Raw genomic sequence first — 21,047 nt, 5'->3', positions numbered from 1 at the left:
GGCCCCCCTCCCAGCATCCTCACGCCCTCCGCGTGCCCCTCCCCCCAGCTGCTGGAGTGGATCCGCCGCACCATCCCGTGGCTGGAGAACCGGGCGCCGGAGAACACCATGCACGCCATGCAGCAGAAGCTGGAGGACTTCCGGGACTACCGGCGTCTGCACAAGCCACCCAAGGTGCAGGAGAAGTGCCAGCTGGAGATCAACTTCAACACACTGCAGACCAAGCTGCGCCTCAGCAACCGGCCCGCCTTCATGCCCTCCGAGGGCAGGATGGTCTCGGTGAGCGCCGGGGAGCCGGGAGCTGCTCCCGGCCGAATGTGGCACCGGCACCGTGGGCGGGACAGGGCAGGACAGGGCGGGTCAGGGCGGGATGGGCTTCCTTCCACCTGCATACGCTGTTCCAGAAATCGTTTCTCCCTTCCAGATTGCCACCCAGACTCAAGCCCCCTGTCTCCTGACCATCCCAGGTCAGACCTGTCCTGCCAGACCCCTGAATATCCACCTGGGCCTCCCAGCACCCCCTCCCCCCACCTTAGAAAAGCATCTCTGCAAACTAAGTGCTTCTTGACATATTGAACCAAAGAGGGCATAATTCAGTAGCAATTAGGGTGATTTTTACTTTTTTAAACATTTTATTACTTTATTTATTTGAGAGAGAGAGAGAGAGGATGTGAGCATGAGCAGGGGAGGGGCAGAGAGAGAGACAAGGGGAGAAAGAATCATAAGCAGGCTCCACTCTTAAGTGCCAAGCTGACCCGGGGCTCGAGCCCACGACCTTGGGATCATGACCTGAGCCCAAACCAAGAGTCAGATTCTCAACCAACTGAGCCACCCAGGTGCCCCTCTGTAAAATCTTTTTTAAGCACTTAAAAAAAAAAAATGTGTTACCTTAAACAAGTAATGAGTTGGTGGTTTTTTTTTTTTTTTTTTGGTAGGATATTTCAAAGATACAAATCTGCTAAATACAGAAAATAGAAATTACTCATAATCTTAACTATCCAATATCAACTTAAAAATGTTTTTTGAAATAAAGTGTTTTTTGGAAAAGATTCTTTTAGTCTATGTAAATAGGATTTTTTAAAAAATGTATTTATTTTGAGAGAGAAAGAGTACAGGTGGAGGGAGGGGCAGAGAAAGAGAGGAGGGAGAATCCCAAGCAGGCTCTGGGTCATCAGCACGGAGCCGACGTGGGGCTTAATCCACAAATCCCTTGAGATCATGACCTGAGCCGAAGTCAGAAGACACTTGGGGCGCCTGGGTGGCTCAGTCAGTTAACTGTCCAGTTCTTGATTTCGGCTCAGGTCATGATCTCATGGTTCGTGAGCCCTGCATCTGGCTCCACGCTGACAGTGTGGAGTCTGCTTGGGATTCTCTCTCTTTCCCTCTCTCTCTGTCCTTCTTGCACTGTCTCTGTCTCAAAAAGAAATAAAACAAACTTGGGGAAAAAAAAGGAGTTGGACACTTAACGAACTGAGCCACCCAGGCGCCCTACGTAAATATGATTTTTAAGGGAATTCTAAAGCATGTTTTACTTAATAAGCTGCTTTAAAAACAAAAAAACAAAAAAACTAAGGGGTGCCTGGGTGGCTCAGTAGCTTAAGCATCCAACTTTAGCTCAGGTTATGATCTCACTGTTCACGAGTTCAAGCTCCATGTCGGGCTCTGTGCTGACAGCTCAGAGCCTGGAGCCTGCTTCAGATTGTGTGTGTGTGTGTCTCTTTCTCTGCCCCTCCCCGCTTGTGTTCTCTCTCTCTCTCCCTCTCTCTCACAAAAGTAAATAAAACATTAAAAAATATTTTAAAAACCCAACTAAAATTATATTGTGAATGGCTTTCCAAGTTGTTAAATTATCTTCATTTATGTTACTTATGTTATTTCCCCTTCCTTCTTGCCCTCTCTCAGACTCGGAGAAATGTTACGAGACAGACAAACATGCAAAAGAAAATTTAAAAACCCACCAAGATAGAGCTTTTGGCCTTCAAAATGAGAAATCATGAGAAGGCATGGACATAAAAGGGAAGGGCAGGGAACGGCCAAGCCAGCAAACAGTATTGGAAGCCGGCAGGATCCCGGGGAATCTGGAGGAAAGAAATAGGCCCTTTCCACTGTGTATGCACTTTGGAAAATTGGAGTCTTTTTATAGATTCCAGGCTGCATCTGCAGCTTTTAGGTGGCCAGAGCCTCAGCTGACCAGAGGGTATTCTGTGCGAGTTAGAAGTGCCCCCTCTGGGTAGATGCGGCCTGTCCCCTGGGCCCCAGGTGGCGGGCAGGCTGGCTTCAGCCCACATGTGCCCAGCGGGCACGCTTGTGCTAATTGTAGAGACGACCCGGTGGGTGGCTCTCTGCCTGAAGGGCTGTGGGTTGTACTCAGCAGCCGTCACTGTCCTCAGGTGCATGGCCAGCTCGCCCAGGCCAGGGTCCCTGCAGGCTCCAGGCTACTGCCCAGAGCCCATGAACAGATCCAGAAATGTGGGGAGGCTGGGAGTTTCCCATGCCTGCTTGCTTCATTCAGTTATTGTTCTTTTCCACTGGCTGGCCCTCCAGCCTCTGTGATTGGCCAGAATCCTGGGTCACAGAGGGCCTTGGGCTCTTCACAGAGCTGCACACCCACGGCCCAATAGCTGGGTGGCCCACATGGACTTGGGCCTCACTCCCTGCCCGGGAAGCCTGGTGTCCAGAAGCCCAGGTTAACACCAGTAGAGGGCTGGGTGGGCACAACTGAGATGGGAAAGGGGCTTCTTCCAGAAGGCTTGGGGCAGCTCTGCGGGTCTTGGGGGCCAGGTGGGGCTGACCCCATGCCTCTCATCCCTACAGGACATCAACAATGCCTGGGGCTGCCTAGAGCAGGCAGAGAAGGGCTATGAGGAGTGGCTGCTGAACGAGATCCGGAGGCTGGAGCGTCTCGACCACCTGGCAGAGAAATTCCGGCAGAAAGCCTCCATCCACGAGGCCTGGACGGACGGTAAGGCCAGCCTGACCTCCTGCCTCCTGGAGGGTTCTGACCCTCGTGCTCTGCTGACTGAATTGCCAGGCCACAACTCCTTTCTCTCCTGCTTTTTGGTTTGTTTTGCTTTGTGTCTTACTGGTTGCTTGATGTTAGACAAGTTCATCAGCCCTTTGGTTGCCTCAGTTTCCTCGTCTGTAAAGTGGGGATAATCAGAGTATCAACTTCATAGGTTTATGAGAATTTGATGGATTACTACATCTGAAGCATCGAGAAGAGTTCCTGGCATGGTACGATGCTGTGTATGTGTAATTTGTTGATGGTTCTTGTCACCGTGATGATTTCTTCTTCCCTGAGTCCGTTAGGTTGGGGTTCGAATCCCGACTCTACCACCTAGAAGCAGAGTACATTTGGACCAGCAACTTCTGTAACATGCAGGTGATCGTGTGTCCTCTCCTGTGTTAGCTTCCTAGGGCCACCAGAACAAATGACCACACACTGGCTGGCTTAACAGAAATGTGTTCTCTCACAGGTCAGGAGGGGTTCTAAGGGAAAGCGTCGGCAGAATTGATGCCTTCTGGAGGCTCTGAGCCGGAGGCCATCTGTGCTGCTTCCTGGCCTCTGGGGTTGCTGGCCATCCTTGGTGTCACTGACTTAGTTCAGTCCCTGCCTCCGTCCCCACATGGCTGCTTCTACGTCTCAGTGACGGAATTTCTCTTTCCTTAGCTAATAAAGACACCAGTCATTGGATTTAGTCGCCTCCCTAATCTCGTATGACCTCATCTTAACTAATTGCATCTACAAAGACCCTGTTTTCTTTTTCCTTTTTTTTTTTTTTTTTTTTAATGCTTATTTGTTTATTTTTGAGGGGGGTGGGAAGGGACAGAGAGAGGAAGAGAGAGAATCCCAGGCAGGCTCTGCACTCTCAGCACAGAGCCCGATGTGGGGCTCAAACTCACAAACATTGAGGTCATGACCTGAGCCGAAATCCAGTCAGACGCTTAACCCGACTGAGCCACCCAGGTGCCCTGAGACTTTATTTTCAAAGAAGCCCAGATTCTGAGGTTCTGGGTTGACATGAGTTTTGGGGGACACTGTTCAACTCAGCATACCACCTCGTAGGATCGTTGTAGGCATAAGTATCACAAGTACCTTTTATGCTTAGATTAGTGCATGGCACGTAGAATGTACTCAGTAAATGGTAGCCCTGGATATTCTTCCTCCACTGCCTTCTGGCCCCAATTATAGTGACCTAGAGCCTTTTCCCTGTTAGCACAAGTGTGTTTCCATTACTCCAACTCAGAGGCGTTTGGGGCCATGTCTGGTGTCTGCTTGTTGACGGCCGAAGTTAACTCCAAAGAGAGAGAATCACACCTGGAATCGTCTTTTCCTCAGAACCTGGGCCAGGGCTGGAGAAGAATCCACGCCGCCCGCCTCCTAGGGTTCTGCAGCCACTTCGGCTGGAGCCCCTGCGGCAGACCCTATTGGCTGCTGGGGCACAATGTCCCCAGACTCCCCCATTGGGCTCCATTGGGCTCCTCCGATCTCAGGCTGGAGACGATTAGGGACAGCCGTACGCTGCGGCCACTCAGGGGCCGCCCGGCTTGGTAGGAGACGGGAGTGTGCTTGACTCAGCCTGAGGAGGTTGGGTTTTGCTCCGTGTTGTAAGAACGCTAGGATGTGAGGTCGCTGCCCCCCCCCCGCCCCCCCACACATGCGCGAAGTTTTTTATGTAGGTACGGATGGTGCAGAATACTGGAGACTGTACCAGTTCACCCATGCGCTTCTATCGTGTCCTCTCCAGGGCCAAGGAACCGCTCACAGAAAGGTACAGAGCAGGGACCCCATCAGCTGGCCAGCCGCCAGCAAGGACATGAGAAGTGCCGGCATGCTGGCGGCAGACGCGGGCGCAGCCCCTGGGCAAAGCAGTCCGGTGACACACATCCCCACCTAACGGTGTTCTTGCCTGCTGACCTAGGAATTCTTGAGACTGTCTAAAGAATTAACCCTAAATGTGGGGAAATCACACGTCTGCGGATGGTTGCCATGAGACCCTCTATAATAGCACAAGCCGAGGGCCCTGAATGCCACACGGTAGGGCAGCAGGTGGTTACACCACTGGTGGTTCGGCCACGTGATGGAACGCTGGCCACCGGAGGGGGCACGTGGGAAATCTGGCACCAAGGCAGAGACTCTGATGGTGTGCTGCTGAATGTTTGAAAAGCAGGAAACTGAATTTACATATACCCTATGGTCTTACCACAGCCTCCGTATAAGGAAAGACTGAAAAAGAGTAGATAGGTAGGCTCATCTGTAATTTTTTCCCCTAAACTTGTCATATTATTATTTGGACTTAAAGAAAAAGCGGAGGGGTGCCTGGCTAGCTCAGTCAGGGGGCTTGAATTCGAGCCCCACATTGGGTGCAGAGATGACTTAAAAATAAAATCTTAAAAAAAAAAAAAAAAAAAAACAAAGGAAAGAGAAGTAGAGGGAAGGGAAGGAGGGCCACATGAGGCACAGACTCCGACCTCACGGCCCAGCTTTCGTTTGCTGAGCAGGGCAGAACATCCCTGGTGGACACAGACGTGGCAGGTGGGCGTGTGGGCAAGGCCAGGGCAGCCCCAGTCTGGTACCGGGTGTTTCCCGAGACAGCTGGTGGACGTCATGTAGTGACAGCCCCAAGAGGTTCATTTCTCATCCCATTTCCTCCTGGAAAAGAGGGATCCAAGAAATGCAAGCCCTGCCCCACTCCTAAAGAGAGGGCAGTGTCCCTGACAGGGAATATTCTGGCCAGTGGTGGATTATTTGCAGAGGGCACTAGACATGCTGAGAAACTGAGACTAATTCAGGGGAGGGGTCCCTGCAGGGCTGCTGGGGGCTAGCAACAATAGCTGGAGAAACTCTAAAGATGGGGTGCCCCTGAGGTGCCTGGCTCGTTTTTTCCTGGTTATACCATAGGGCCTAGCCCTGCGCAGCCTTTGTATGTAACTGCTCCTCATGGCCATGGAACATGGTACATGTTCCATGGAAGGTAGTAACTTCCCTTACCTGGCCCCGTAGGGGATGTTCAGTTGCACATCTGCTTTCTCGAACTGCAGATGATCGATAGCTATCTGGTGGACATCTTCTGGGGATGTACTCCCGGAAATGGGGCTCCTGGGGTCCCAAGGGGTGGATGGTTGGGGCCAAGAAGATGGGGGGCCCCGGCTTCCGCTTAGCCTTGTGTCCCTCTCTTTGAACCCAGGCAAAGAGGCTATGCTACGGCAGAAGGATTACGAGACCGCCACTCTCTCGGAGATCAAGGCCCTGCTCAAGAAGCATGAGGCCTTTGAGAGTGACCTCGCCGCCCACCAGGACCGCGTGGAGCAAATTGCCGCCATCGCACAGGAACTCAAGTATGCGAGGCCCAGTGAGGGCTGGGGCTGCTGGGGGAAGTGGGGCGTGGCCGTGAAAAGTGAGGGGGCTGGGTACAGCCGGTGCCCCAGTGGGAAGGGCGTCAATACAGAGGACTCTGAGTATCCCCCAGGTGGAGAAGGAGCCTGTGACCCTTCCTGTGGAGGGCCTCTGGTCCTTCCCTGTAAGTAGTGCAGGACCAGAGGATGACCATGTGCACTCTGAGCTCTCGCTGGGCCTCAGTGGCTCCCTGCCATTGGACATTGGGGTCAAGACTGTATCGCCTCCAGCTCAGGTGCAGGGGGGGCCTTAGAACGGGCCTTCATTCATCTCCCAGTGGTCCTCTGAAAGCCACGGAGTTGGGGGTGGGAGGGCACGTGGAAGGTCTTGGTGAAGGGAGCACACCCCCAGCCCCAGGGAGAAGAGAGCAGGCCGTGGAGGTAACCTGGGTCACCTGACTCTTCCTGTCTCTTCCCTTCCAGTGAGCTGGACTATTACGACTCACCCAGTGTCAACGCCCGGTGCCAAAAGATCTGTGACCAGTGGGACAATCTGGGAGCCCTAACCCAGAAGCGGAGGGAAGCTCTGGAGGTGAGGGCCCCTGAGGGAGATGGCAGCTCTGTGTGCCTCTTTGCTTTGGGCCAGAAGGTTCCACTGCGCTGCCTGGACCTGCCGTGGCCTGTTGAAGGTTCACCCTGGCGCCGGATTGGGCTTTGCCTTAATGGAGACGCCTCCTTTGTGGCCCTGACCATACCTCCCCCTCATCGTTCAGTGCACTTCACAGCCCAACCCCAGCCCTTGGAGAATTTTCCTATCTACAAACCAGCCCGGGGGCCAGGCCGGGTGATTCCAATGTGGGATGGTCCGTAGACCCCACATTAAGAAGCAGTGTCCCAGAGAAAGTCTATTCTTTTGGTCTGACTTAGTCTGGTGCTTCCCGACTTGGACCCCTTGTGGCTGGCCGGGAGGACCTTGGGAGTTCAGGGGTGGGGGAGCAGGGGGTGGTGATTCTGGATCTGACTCTGCTGCAATCCTTCTATCCACCCCCTCCCCTCAACTGCCATTCCTAGCGGACAGAGAAACTGCTGGAGACCATTGACCAGCTGTACCTGGAGTATGCCAAGCGGGCTGCACCCTTCAACAACTGGATGGAGGGGGCCATGGAGGATCTGCAGGACACCTTCATCGTGCACACCATCGAGGAGATCCAGGTGCGCTGCGGACCCCTCACCCCTGGAAGCTGCACCCCCACCAGACACCCGTGGAAACCTCACTCTGCAAACCTTACTCCTGCATGACTGCTCTCTAGGGAGAGGATGGGGGAATGGAGATAGCGAGCGAGGAGTTGATAGGTTTGGAAGAATTGCATTTTATTTATTTTGACTAGGTAATTTATGCAGGTCGTGTAAAACCGAAAAGGTAAAAAGAATATACGATAAATTGTCCCTCCTACCTTTGTCCCCCAGCCCCGCAGTCTCTGCACATGCAGGCAAATAGATTTATTTATTAACACGTTCTTCCCCATACCCCTTTTTAACACAAAAAGTAGCTTTCGCTGGGTACTGTATTCTGAACCCTTTATCTTTAACTAAATATTTTGGAGCTCATTGCATTGTAATAAACCACTTCCCCATTCTTTTATACAGCTGTGGTGTATTAGGTTTAAAAGATTTTGCAGAGGGAGAGCCTGGGTTGGGGGAGGTCACCTGGGGAGCAGACTCGTCCCCAACCTGACTGCGGGGCGGTGCGCACTCTAGGGTGGTCGCCCCTGACTTTACCAGCCACAGGCATGAAGCGGTTGCTTTAATGGCTCTGCCTTCACCTCCCCGTGGCCAGCCCTGCTCTCCTGGTTCTCAGCCATGAGCATCCTTGGTTGATGCTCCAGGTCTCCCCGCTGGTGTGGGGCCATGCCTTCAGTGGCCTTCCCACCCACCTCTACCCTGGGACCTGTAGGGCTCCCGTAGTTCATCTTGCCCACACGAGGCACCAGTCACTGTGTTTCTCTTGCATCCAGGGACTGACCACAGCCCACGAGCAGTTCAAGGCCACCCTCCCTGATGCCGACAAGGAACGCCTGGCCATCCTGGGTATCCACAACGAGGTGTCCAAGATTGTCCAGACCTACCACGTCAACATGGCGGGCACCAACCCCTACACAACCATCACTCCTCAGGAGATCAATAGCAAGTGGGACCACGTGAGTCCAAGGGCTGGTGGGACATTGTGGCCGAGCCATTGCAAGTTTTATGAGGGCAGGGATTTTACCTTTTTTGTTGTTGATTTTCATTGATTTTATTTATTTATTTATTTCATCATTACGTGGCAAGCGTTCATCTGCCAAGTTAATGAATGACTGAATTTCTGGAATAGGTCAACATGTTCATTCTTGTTCTATTTACTGACTGGCCCCTTCCCTTCATGGCTCCTCCATTCCCTGATCTGAAGAATGGGGCAGGTGGCTGGTCCATTCCCAAGGTTCTGTGATTGTTCCCACCCCAGGTGCGGCAGTTGGTGCCACGGAGGGACCAGGCCCTGACGGAGGAGCATGCCCGCCAGCAGCACAACGAGAGGCTACGCAAGCAGTTCGCGGCCCAGGCCAATGTCATCGGGCCCTGGATTCAGACCAAGATGGAGGTGAGTCCCATCATGGGAGGCAGGGATAGGGGTTTCCACCCCTTCCCAGCACCGTCCCAGCCAGTCAGGCTTGCCCTGTCTCCTCCTTGGCGAGACTCGTGGAGGAATGCAGTCCTAAATAGGTTCAAGATTGGTCTGCTGCCCTACAGAGGGTGTGGAGCCTGTCAGGGAAGGCCGGTGGGTTGGTCCCAAAGTCTGGTTCGGGAGCGAAGACCTGCACAGGGATGCCACTGAAGAGCCACCTGAGAAAGTCCCACGGAGGGATGAGTGCCTGGGGAACTGACTAGCTTACTTCGGCTTATTTGGCTAACCAGGCCTCCCTTCCTCCTGAGCAAAGAGGAGGATCTTTCCAGAGAGAGAACCGAGACTCGGGCAGGCATAGAACCTTTTATTGAATCGTTGGGCCAGATATTGGGGTTCTGTAGATCAGGGAAGGGGGCACTGCTAGGGTTAGAGCATGGTGTCCCTCCGAGCTCCTTGAGGGCAAAGACCATCTCGAGGTCATGTTTGTGTCTCTCCTGTACCCCAGCCCTATCTGCTTAGCACATTGTGCATAGTAGGTGCTCAGGAAATATTTGCTGGGTCGAATTGAGCGCACAGAAAGGGCTCTTACAAATGTTTGTTTACATGGATGAAGGACAGACAGGAAGGGGGATTAGGCCTGGCCCATGGGGCAGGTGGGATTGAGGCAGGCCAAGGCAGGCATAGCCACTGAGGAGGTAAGTCCGGTGCTCTGAGGCTGTGAGGAATCTGGCTCCCTGGGCACAGAGAGAGTCCCTGAGATGGGTGACAGTTGGGAACAAGGCTTGGGCGGGGAGTTTGAATGGCAAGCAGAGGAATGAGCATTTAGGTTGGCAACTGACCTTGCAGCCCCTTTCTGAGGCTGAGAGCTACTTGAGAGACAGGAAGTATTTCATCTGATGACGACAGTGTTTGTCATACCCCTTTATGATGCTATTTCCATGCCAAAGTGCATCCCTGCTGAATGCGTCTTGCTCTCGGCTTACTAATTACCACTGACGGGTTCCCTGGTGCTGGAGTAGGAACCGAGGAATCATCTGAGGGGCTGACTGATGACCTAGGCATCCCAGTCCTTACCCTAGGGGCGCAGAGTGGGGTAGTCTGACCAGGGCTTCCTTCTGGGTGAGCAGGAGATTGGGCGGATCTCCATTGAGATGCACGGGACCCTGGAGGACCAGCTCAGCCATCTGCGGCAGTATGAGAAGAGCATCGTCAACTACAAGCCCAAGATCGACCAGCTGGAGGGCGACCACCAGCTCATCCAGGAGGCTCTCATCTTCGACAACAAGCACACTAACTACACCATGGAGGTGGGTGGCGCCGACTCTGCTCCTCCAGGAAGGGAGCCCTGGATCCCATTCTGCTCCCTGCCCCCTGGGCTGGGGCAGGGGACAGTTACTCATCTTCCAAGGAAGCTAGTTGGTCATACTAGGAGGACAGACTCTTTGGAGTGAGGGGATACACACTGCTTCTCACTCCTAGAGCTCAGGGTCTTCAGTCCTCAGGGCCTTCTGAATTTCCAGGGAGCTTGTTGAGTATGCAGACTTTCAGGCTCCATCTCCAGAATTTGATTCACGAGGTCTGGGGTGGGGCTGAGGAATCAAAATTTTTAACAAGCAGATGTAAAATTCAGATGCGGGTGGTCTCCAAACACTGGCTTAGGCACCTGCTTTCCAGGCAATGAATTGTTCGGGCCATGAAGGCACGTACATGAGGTCACAGAGCAGGATGTACGGGGAATTACCCAGGCTTTGTTCTTTAATCCTTCCCTCTACCAAACCTGCCCTCCTTCCTGACCTGACCCACGCTGTCAGTTCTGGTCTCTGCTGTCCCAGGCAGAGGCCACCGCCCTGCCTGAACTTCCCTGCTCATCATCTGGGTTCTCTGTCCTAGAGAGTGTGTTGTCCTTGTCCTGGTGATGCTGTAAATCTGGACAGAAGGCTGGATTTGATTGCTTGGGCCATTTTGACAGTTGGGGGAAGGGAGTAGCCACGAGCGGCCTGGGTCCGGGCCTGGGGGGGTGCCCTTTGATGACAGGCCCCTCATGCACCCCTAGCACATCCGTGTGGGCTGGGAGCAGCTCCTCACCACCATCGCCAGGACCATCAATGAGGTGGAGAATCAGATCCTGACCCGAGATGCCAAAGGCATCAGCCAGGAGCAGATGAACGAGTTCCGAGCTTCCTTCAACCACTTTGACCGGGTGAGAGCCCCTGCACTTAGAGCAGCCCCCAACCCTTGCCCCAGGGCCCTGGAGGGCACTGCCCAGGGGATGGGCGGCCATGCCGGGCCAGTTCCTGGGCAGGAAGTGCTATCAACCTGTCCTGGTGTCCTGTGAATTTCCCTGCTTTTCTGAAGCAAGAGCTCATGTAGTGGGTAGAGACAGGCTATTTGGCCCATGACACTTGCTCTTCTGCCACGAGGGGTCAACCCTTGGGAGCAAGGCTACCATGGCCTTAAGGGCAGGCCTGATGTCCCCTGGCTGTGGGGACTATCACTTGCCTCTGCCTCAGGACAGAGGAGCAGAGGCTTCGTCCCCACCGCACCCCCCATCCCCACCCCACAGCCTTCGGGAGGCGCTATGGGGGTGTCAGTGATGTTAAGTCATGGGTTCTCATCCTAGCTCAGGGACAGGCTGGGTTCTGTGTGGGCTGTCCCTCCCAGTGCCCTGGGGCTCCGGGGCGGCCAGAGGGGTGGAAGCATGGGGCCAGGTGCTGCCCACCACCTCTGCCTGCTTCACTGTCCTCCAGCCTCTTGGGTGAGGTGGGTGAGGCCCTCTTAGAAAGCCGGGTCTGGGCATTGGGGCTGGGGTGGGCTGGGCACCCCCACGGCTCACCGTGCTCCCCTCTGGCCTGCTTCCCGGAGCAGGGCTGTGTGTGCCAGGGAGAGGGCACCCTCTGGACCTCGTCCGTGTGTCTAACCGTGTGCACTTTTATTTCCCCTCCTCCCCTGCCCCTTCCACCCTCCACCCTCTCCGTCCGCATGCCTTTGTCCCTGTGTCTCCCCACACACACCACCCTCCACCCGGGGCATGGCCCACCCCCCTCCCCTCACGGCCTCCACCTCCCTGGCACCGCATGGCTCGCTGCCTGGCGCACGGCGGCCCCAGGATCACTCCGGCACGCTGGGTCCCGAGGAGTTCAAAGCCTGCCTCATCAGCTTGGGTTATGATATTGGCAACGACCCCCAGGTACTCGCCTCCTGCATGGAGCACGCTCAGGGGTGGCATCCGGGGCGAGAAATAACGCGTTTCTCCTTTTTCTTTTCTCTCTCTGTCTGGATCTCCCTGTCTTCCCTTTCCTGTGGGCCTCGGGGCTCGTCTTCTCCTGCTGTCCCTGCCTGGCCTGCGTCGGGCTCCTACCTCTGACCTCTGCCCTTGGTTGTCTTTCGTGGGAACCTGCTTGGGGCCCACCTTCCTCTCTCCTTGTTGCCCTCCATCCTGTGGACCAACTTTTGTACCTCCCTATTCTTTCTCCTCCCTGTGGATGTGTCTCTTCCTGTGTTCCTTTTCCCCTCCAAACCTCCCAACCGTATACCTTGACCTCCCCTCTGGCCATCTGTTCCCTGTCTTCCTGGCCCCGGGCCGGCTCTTCCTCCTCCTGCCTCTGACCCTCGCTACTGCCCCACAGAAGAAGACAGGCATGATGGACACGGATGATTTCCGCGCCTGCCTTATCTCCATGGGTTACAACATGGTAATGTAAACCCCACCCTCTGTTCTGGCGAGGGCCAGCCAGCTGGCCAGAGAAGCCAAGTACTGGCCAGGGCAGGCTGGAGGCCCCAGGCTAGGGGCTGCTCTCCCCGGAGGGCCCTCAAGATTCTGGTCGGTGGGGAAGATGGCGCCCTGAAGTCTGGGCCCGGCCTCGTGGCCTGTGCGTGTCCCCGAGGCCTGGCCTTCTCCCCTCCGTCTCGGTGCTGGCATTGTCTTTTGGTACTTACTGTGGAGATGGGCTTTTTCACTCCCATGGCAGATGGCGGGGCTGACCCCAAGGCCAGCAGGAAGGACTGGTAGTTTGGCCTTTCTGGCCCCGAGTTGGCTCTACTTCGTCTTTTCGTGAAGCAAGAAATTTCTGTCTCTGCCCTGGTGGGGGCTCCAGCCACGCCTGCCGCCCCTTGGCCTTCACAACTTTCTCAGTGGTCTGCCCCCAACCAGGCCTTCTGAGCAGAGCAGGGGCCTACCTGGGCGGCCGGGCAGCTCCTGAGCCATGATGCAGAGCGCAGAGCTTGTGGGCTGCCCAGGGCAGAGCAAGGGCGCAGGCTGTCTATGTGGGGAGCCCAGGAGTAAATCCCAGCTCCAGCTTGGGGACCAGGGGAACCCTGCAGGCCTGTCGTAAGGGTTAAATGAAGGAACTTCCCTGAATGCTGGGCACACAAAGTACATCTGACACACAAAGTACGGGGTGGTGGGGAGAGCACAGGCTGTGGAGGCAGACCATCCAAGTTCAAGTCCCAACTCTACTACTTCCTGGTCGTGTGACCTTGAGCAAGTCACTAAGCCCGTCCGGGCCTCGGGTTTCTCATGTGGAAGCCTGATGGAAATAATAAATGCCCATGTCCTGTGGTCGTGGTGAGGGTTAAGTGAGATGAAACGTGTGTGGTGGTTAGAGTAGCACCTGGCATGCAGTGGTTGTGATTACAGCTGTGACCGGCATTATCAGCATTTGCTCCCCCGGGAACCTGCAGGGGGCGGGAAGCCTGAACCGGGTCTCCACTCCTAGATGTTGTGTCCCTGTCATGCCCTCAGGACAGCCCAGGTTAGGTCAGAGGGCCGCTGTGCCCCGCCTCTGACAGCCTCGGGCTACTCTGAGCCCCCTGGGGCTTCAGGACCATAGGAGAGATTCCCAGCGGGCTGAGGCAGAGAGGCTGACAGGCCTGGGGTTGGCTCTTCTCTCCAGGGAGAGGCAGAATTTGCCCGCATCATGAGCATTGTGGACCCCAACCGCCTGGGGGTAGTGACGTTCCAGGCCTTCATCGACTTTATGTCTCGGGAGACGGCCGACACGGACACAGCAGACCAAGTCATGGCCTCCTTCAAGATCTTGGCTGGGGACAAGGTGGGTCTGCTATGGCGTGGGCACCATGCAGGGGCCACTCTGATCTGGAGGGGAGGCCACTTGCACCCCATAGCCTCTTCCTCCCGCTGGGGCCTCCCAGTGCTGTCCACTTCTACCCATTTCTGTAATGCCTGGGCATCTGCTAAGGTGTTAGGACACATATTAGCTTAAAGGGGTCTCCTGCCAGGGCGTGGGACTCCTTCACACTTGGGATGGAGTGATGAGTGGCAGAGGTGGGTAGAGTGGGGGTCGGGGGGGTATGTGACTGAGTGATGTAAGGGTGATGTTACCCTTACATCACTCTGGGCATAGGTGTGGAAGGTTGGAGGGGATCAGGAGGGAAGCGTGTCTCGCATTTGTCTACCCCAAGCAGCAATCCGTTTTGGTTTCCAAATTTCCCAAGTTCCCTGCCTGGCAGTGGAAAAGTGGGAGCACCAAGGGAAACTAGCAAAGCAGGGATTCTAGAGGCCAGATTTCCTTTAATCCTTAATGCCATCCTTTCCTTTCAGACGGGAAAGATTCAATTATAAAAAATGAAAGCCAATAGGGATTTCTGATTTTGGAAATGCCTCAATCCATAAGGGAAAAAAGACTGAACCTATAGAGGTTCCTAAAGGTCTGATTTAAGTTCAGGCACACCTTATCAGAGTCATACCTAGAGCTGGAATGACCCTCAGAAACCACCTTGTTGAAGTGACTCTGGGGCCTGGTCTCCTGACTTCTGGAGGGATCTGATCAACCCCACCCTCCTTGAAACTGGTTCCTAGGGGACTCTGGCAAGGAGTAGGGCATGGGGCTAGGGGCCCACCTTGTGGGTCAGATCCTGTGAGTGAGCCCTTCTGGAGCCTGAAGCTCCCAAGAGAAGCAGCTTCCAAGGAGGCCTGTCATGGGCAAGCAGATAACCTAGACCGGGAGCCAGGCCGGGCGGGGGCGGGGGCAGGCCCAAGACCTGCCAACGTCATGGAGGAGACAGCAGCCGGGTGTCAAACTTGGATGCTCACTGTATTTGCTGAAATGACATGACCTCCACAGAGCCCAGCTTGAGTGGGTTTGGGGTCCCCTGTCTTCCACCAGAGTACCTGCTGGTGTTGATCCTGCCCATGGTTCCTGCAGACTAGAGTGAGTCTAGAGTACATGAAATTACAGGTGCAGTTCCCACTTGGAATTAGCTTGGAAGCGGGCCAAAGTCGGTGTTGAAATGGCAAACAGGAGATTTTAAATGCCTGTGTATTTCGTGGTGTATATGTATGCCTGTGTATGCATAATAAACACACGTGTATACTTGGTGTACACGTGGATATGTGTGCACACACATGCCTGCGTATCCAGAAGCGGGAGGGCGGGGCACTTCCTGCCGCCCTGAGTGAGGGTCCCGGCCGCCCCGCCCGCTTTCTCTGCAGAACTACATCACGGTGGACGAGCTGCGCCGAGAGCTGCCGCCGGATCAGGCGGAGTACTGCATCGCCCGGATGGCCCCCTACACCGGCCCCGACGCCGTGCCCGGTGCTCTGGACTACATGTCCTTCTCCACGGCGCTGTACGGCGAGAGCGACCTCTAACCCGCCGGCCCCGGCCAGCGCCCTCGCCCTGCCCGCTGTGCGCCCCCGCCCTGCGCCCCCGCTGCTCCCCCGCCCGCCACCCCAGCCCGGGTTTGGTCTCCTCGCGCAGCCTCGAACCCTCGAACCGGGCGAGCCGGGACCCACGTGGCGTCGAGCCGCCCTGCCCGCAAAGTGACAGTTTACAAAATTATTTTCTGCAAAAAAAAGAAAAAAAAAAGTTACATTAAAAAAAGTAAAAACAAAAAACAAAAAAAAAAACCACCAAAAAACCACATATTTTATTATAGAAAAAGTATTTTTTTCTCCACCAGACTTCAATGGAAAAGAGGAAAAATTAACTGTTTGCACCGAAATGTTTTGTTTTGTTGTGACATAGGAAAAAAACCAAGCACAATGTTATATTCCATACTTTTTATCGATTTTTTTTTCCTCTCTGTATCATCTGCTGTATTCATTTCGCCAATCTCATGTCCACCTTGATGTGGGGGTGGGGGTGGGGGTGGGGGATCTTGTCAAAAGGCACATTGGTGCATGTGTGTTTGCTAGCTCACTTGTCCATGAAAATATTTTATGATATTAAAGAAAATCTTTTGAAATGGCTGTTTTCTAAGGAAGAGAATTTATGTGGCTTGTCTTCTCGTTTTTAAGTCCAGAAGTGTGGTTAGGTTCTTTATCAGCACACACTATTTTCCCTTTAATTTTAATATTGCCTATTAAAAATGGTCAGAACAAGATCGGAGAGTGTGGACAACTTTGGTATTGCTTGTCACACGCCATATTAAAGCGACAGCGTTCCCGTGACCGCTTTTTGCTTGCTCCTTGCTTACTGTTTTCCAGAAGTGTGTGTGTGGGGTCAAGGATGATGGGGGCCACCTGTACCCAACCTTAATATGTTTATGACCTTGGCATAGTCAATCCAAGAGTTGGACACTTTACTGAAAGAGCCACCCAGGCGACCCCCTTTATTTTAAAAGGTGGTTTCCTCGGAAGGCTCCTGTGAGTTGAGAATAAGGTCACAGATGTGACCCATTAGAGGAAGGGGCCGTTTAATGATAAGTCCTACCTTTGTTTTCTGTGGCATGAAACAGCTCTGTGACATCTCTATGCCCCCCTTCCTTGTATCTTTGCTACAAGGGAATGCACTGAGGTCTCAAAAACCCCTCCCACCCCTTGCTATTCAAAATGTTCCACAGACAACAGCTGTCCAGCATCACCTGGGAGCTTGCTGGAAATACAGAGTCCCAGGCCCCACCCCAGACTTTCAGACTCAGAATCTGCATTTTTTTTAATGTTTATTTATTTTTGAAAGAGAGTACAAACAAGGGAGGGGTAGAGAGAGAGGGAGACACAGAATCCGAAGCAGGCTCCCGGCTCTGAGCTGTCAGCACAGATCCCAATGTGGGGCTCGAACCCACGAACTGTGAGATCATGACCTGAGCCAAAGTCGGACGCTTAACTGACTGAGCCATGCAGGCACCCCATAATCTGCATTTTAACAAGATCCCCAGGGGATCTGTGTGCACTGCTCTGGCTTCTGTAGTTTTTTCTCCTTACCTCTCTCTCCTCCCTGAGGCTTTTACTTCAAGTACAGGGAGTAAAGACAATTAGTGATCATACCAGTAATAGTGCAGTAGACTGCCACTTCCCAAATGGGTAAACTGCACTACAGTTCCCTTATCTGTTAAGTGGGAATAATAGTGCTTTTGGAAAGCCATCGCGGTAACACACAGAGCTCCAAGAATATTAGAACATTTTGGAATACTCACTTCCCAGGGAAAGAGGCAAGAAGGCCATTCAGAAGGAAGGACCTGGGGTAGAGGTTGGCATTTGCTTTGGGAAACATTCCTGTCAGTGTTACCACTGGCTGGTAAAAAGTCCAGAAAATGCTCAGCCGTCGGTCTGCTGTGGGTATAGCTGCACGGGGAGAGCCGTGGAACAAGGCCAGAGGCTGGTCTCAGAAGGTCAGAGTCCTTTGAGAGAGGCCAATATATAAGATGGCTTCTTTTAGCTATTTATACGCAAGTCTAACCAAGGGTACAGTGGGACAGGAGTTGAAGAGAAGGGGAAATCGTTCCAACCAGAAAGTTTCCTAAACCTGGGGTGCAAGCACTTTACCATACCACAGTTTCCAGAGGTACAATCAATCAACCTTTTCACTGCTTGCTTTAAAAAAGAAATTGTGTAAGAGTCCTTTCAATGCAAGTATGCTTACTGAGTTATTCCACATCCTTTAGAGAAATTCCCTTATTTGATTTTTTCAATATTCAAGCATGCTTGTATGTGGGCAAATGACTATAGTTACTTTAAATGTTCAATCTGTTAAAGAGATAAAAATTTTAAAACCTGTTTCTTAAGCTTTTTAGGTCACCACACTTGTCTTAATATATTGACAATATGATTTTTTCTCTAAAAGTAAAAACACTCTTGCTTGTCCTAATCATTCATACATCTTAAGTTAACCACCCACAAACAACCCCGTTTAAATTTCCCAAAATAATTAAGTTCCTTTAAATATTTTAAACATATTTACAAATTTTCATTCTTTCCAGTACATCAGACTCCCACCAAGGCAAATTCAAATTGAAGCAGCAAAGTCTTAGCACAAAGCAGTTGAAGTATTATAAATGTAAATCAAGTTCTCTGGAGCAGTGCAAAGCTGTTTACTAACAATTCTCTCACACCTCCAAAATTAAAATCATGCATCTAATTTCAATTACACATTCCAGATGAAAATCCCAAAGCAGATAGGTGCTGGGCTCTCTTATGTGTTCAAACTTCTTAGATTAAGCCACAGGTTGTCACGAGTATAAAACTGTGTAACCCCCCTCCCCCCCCCCTCCAGAATCTTAATACTGAGAGTCTGACTTACTTCGTCCATTTACTTATTTCTACATAGGTGATTTTAAGTTCCCCTGTGGCTCATTGCTGGGTTTTCGGGTCACAGGTTCAGAATTGTGACATCTGTCATGTGGCGATTCCAAACCAGGACACAAGATGAAGTGCTCACCCACTTCTAGATTTCACCCAAGGCACCGGTGAACTCATGGCCTTGACTCCAATAGTCAAGGGCTGTTTGCTGTGCCCGAGCCCATGCCCCTCACCTGCTGGTCATCTCTTATGTTTCACCCTTTGCCAATTTTCATTGTAAACAATTCCAGCTTACTTGCAATGATAGGGTAGGTGGAATTTTCTGTCCTGATGCAGGTGGCAGTTGGTTGTTCCTGCATCCTTGGGATGAACTCATTGACTCTCTTGCCTATGTAGAGCATGCGTTTCTCTTGTATTTTTATCTGCCTCTGTCCATACATTTGGAGGGACTTTGGTGACAGCCTGATGAAGGCCAGTCTACGAAAATAGCTCCTCTCTCTCTGGCCTGTCAAGCGTTTGGTTGAGATCCTGTGACCATTCCAAGTCCCAGGCCTGTCTCAGGAATCTGCTGTGTCCTCCATCACTGGACCAACACACAACTGTCCCCTGGACACAGGACAAATGCTCAAAGGGTACAGTCATTGTGGTGAGTGAGTTACCACAACTGAGAACAGTTAAGATTTCCTTAGGTTGGAAGGGGATCAGAGGCTCTGCCAGTACCTTGGCCTGTGCCAGGTAGGGTTGCTCAGTATGGAGGGTGCCCAAGGGTGGCGTGTGTGGTGAGGGGTGCCTCTGAGTCGTCCCACCTAAACCCAGCCTTAGACTAGGGTCTGCCTTCTTGTCACTGAGGGAAGGAATACAACCTCTTTTGACATCAGTGCCTTTCAAAGGAGACACGTGGGCTCAGGTGTGCCCTCCTACTCCCCAGCTAGGTAAATAACCTCCCCAAATGGCGTCAGTAATGCCACTTACCTTTTGTGCCTGGCACACGATAGGCATTTAATAGGTGATAGTAAGTATTAATATAGTTTTTTTTTAAAAAAAAAATTAGCTGTGCTTTGTTATGCTATTTTAAAAATTCTTGAGGCAAAAGGCCTGGTTCTAGAAAAATACCATTAAGGGGAGTCCTCTTCCGGTCTTTGAGCTCTGTGGTGGGCTTAATAGTAGTCCCCAGGAGACGTCCCTGTCCTAATCCCTGGAACGTGTGATTACGCCACTGCACATGGCAGATGGCACTTTGCAGATGTATTGAAGGATCTTGAGATGGGGAGAATATTCTGGATTATCTGGGTGGGCCTTCATCAAGAGGTAGGGACAGTGAAGGTAGAGATTGGAGTGCTGTAGAGGCATAAACTGAGGGATGTGGATGGCTAGTAGAAGCTGGAACAGACAAGGAAATGGAATCTCCCCTAGAACCTCCAGAAGAAACGCGGCCCTGCTACTGACTTTGTATTTCTGATCTCTAGAACTATATAGGCTTACCTTGTTTTATGGCACCTCACAGATACCGTGTTTTGTACAGGTTGAAATTTTTTGGCAGCCGGGAGTTGAGCAAGTCTCTCGGCGCCATTTTTCCAACAGCATTTGCCAACTTCGTGTCTCTGTGTCAATAAAGTATTTTAAAATTAAGGCACACGCATCTTTTTTTTTTTTTTTTGACATAATGCTATCGCACGCTTAATAGGCTGCAGTATAGTGTAAACATACATTTATATGCAGTGGAGAACCAAAAAATTCATTTGATTTGCTTTATTGTGATATTTGCTTAATTGTGGTGGTCTGGAACCAAACCTACAATATCTCTGAGGTAGATGCCTGTATAAGATAATAAACTCGTGTTGTTTGAAGCCACTATGTTTGTGGTAATTTGTTACAGCAGCAGTAGGAAACTCACACCTGCTCCATTGTTCAGGCCTCACGGGAGCCTGGTTGCCTCCCTGACGCCAGGGGCCCATGTTATAGGCTTGAGGCTCTGGAGAAACCACTCCCGCTTCAAAAGCTTCAGTTTGCAATGTTGGCCCCTGGGAGGCTGTCACAGCTGTTGGACCAGAGCCCCTCACCCTAAAAACACTAGTCCACAGAGGAGGGAGATAGAAGCTACAAAACCCTGAAACCCCAAAAGGGCCAGAATGGCCAGGCCCACAGGAAGTGGGTGGACTGGTTAGTGGCCCTGGGCTGAGGGGGTGAGGGCTGCAGGCAGGACACAGTCTAGGACACTGAGTTGTTTGGGGAAATTAGGAGCTGAAGTTTCATCTCAGTTTCGTTCTCTGAGGATCAGAATTAACGGAGATGTCCCCTTGTCCGTCCAGAATTTCCCAGGGAGCCCTCCCAGGCTCTACTCACTGCAAAATTCTTTTTAGTTCTAAATTTAGAGCCAGTGGTGAAAGCAGCATTTCAGGAAGAAAGGGAGGAGCCACTCCTCTCCCAAGGTAATAGCAGGAGGGGTGGCTGAGAGACGTCCAAGGAAGCTTCAGTGGGCCTCGGTGACGAGCTAAATGTGGGATGAAGGGCAAAGATGTCCATGGAATGTTAGTGTTAGAGAACCGAAGAGGTCACAAAGTCCAGCCTTTTCAT

At 52.4% G+C, this 21,047-nt stretch overlaps 1 protein-coding gene across 4 annotated transcripts in view; it reads left to right on the top strand.

The window, feature by feature from the left end:
* ACTN1 (actinin alpha 1) overlaps positions 1-20,324 on the top strand; it is a 101,251-nt gene extending 80,927 nt beyond the window's left edge. For 2 of the 4 annotated variants that reach the window (XM_043554367.1, XM_043554368.1), the window contains exons 10-22: positions 49-279; positions 2,815-2,962; positions 6,189-6,339; positions 6,820-6,928; positions 7,408-7,548; positions 8,352-8,534; positions 8,837-8,971; positions 10,123-10,302; positions 11,049-11,195; positions 12,102-12,182; positions 12,622-12,687; positions 13,888-14,046; positions 15,447-20,324. In XM_043554367.1, the coding sequence (XP_043410302.1) occupies positions 49-279; positions 2,815-2,962; positions 6,189-6,339; positions 6,820-6,928; positions 7,408-7,548; positions 8,352-8,534; positions 8,837-8,971; positions 10,123-10,302; positions 11,049-11,195; positions 12,102-12,182; positions 12,622-12,687; positions 13,888-14,046; positions 15,447-15,605 (1,890 nt within the window). In that variant the 3' untranslated portion in view covers positions 15,606-20,324. The remainder of the gene's footprint in view (positions 1-48; positions 280-2,814; positions 2,963-6,188; positions 6,340-6,819; positions 6,929-7,407; positions 7,549-8,351; positions 8,535-8,836; positions 8,972-10,122; positions 10,303-11,048; positions 11,196-12,101; positions 12,183-12,621; positions 12,688-13,887; positions 14,047-15,446) is intronic. The other 2 variants (XM_043554369.1, XM_043554370.1) reach the window with 2 other exon arrangements.
* Positions 20,325-21,047: the final 723 nt, after the last annotated feature.

Source organism: Prionailurus bengalensis, chromosome B3, assembly GCF_016509475.1.
Source record: "Prionailurus bengalensis isolate Pbe53 chromosome B3, Fcat_Pben_1.1_paternal_pri, whole genome shotgun sequence".
Classification (NCBI taxonomy): Eukaryota; Metazoa; Chordata; class Mammalia; order Carnivora; family Felidae; genus Prionailurus; species Prionailurus bengalensis.
Note: the sequence above shows the minus strand (reverse complement) of the source record. Positions and strands in the feature narration are given on the sequence as shown.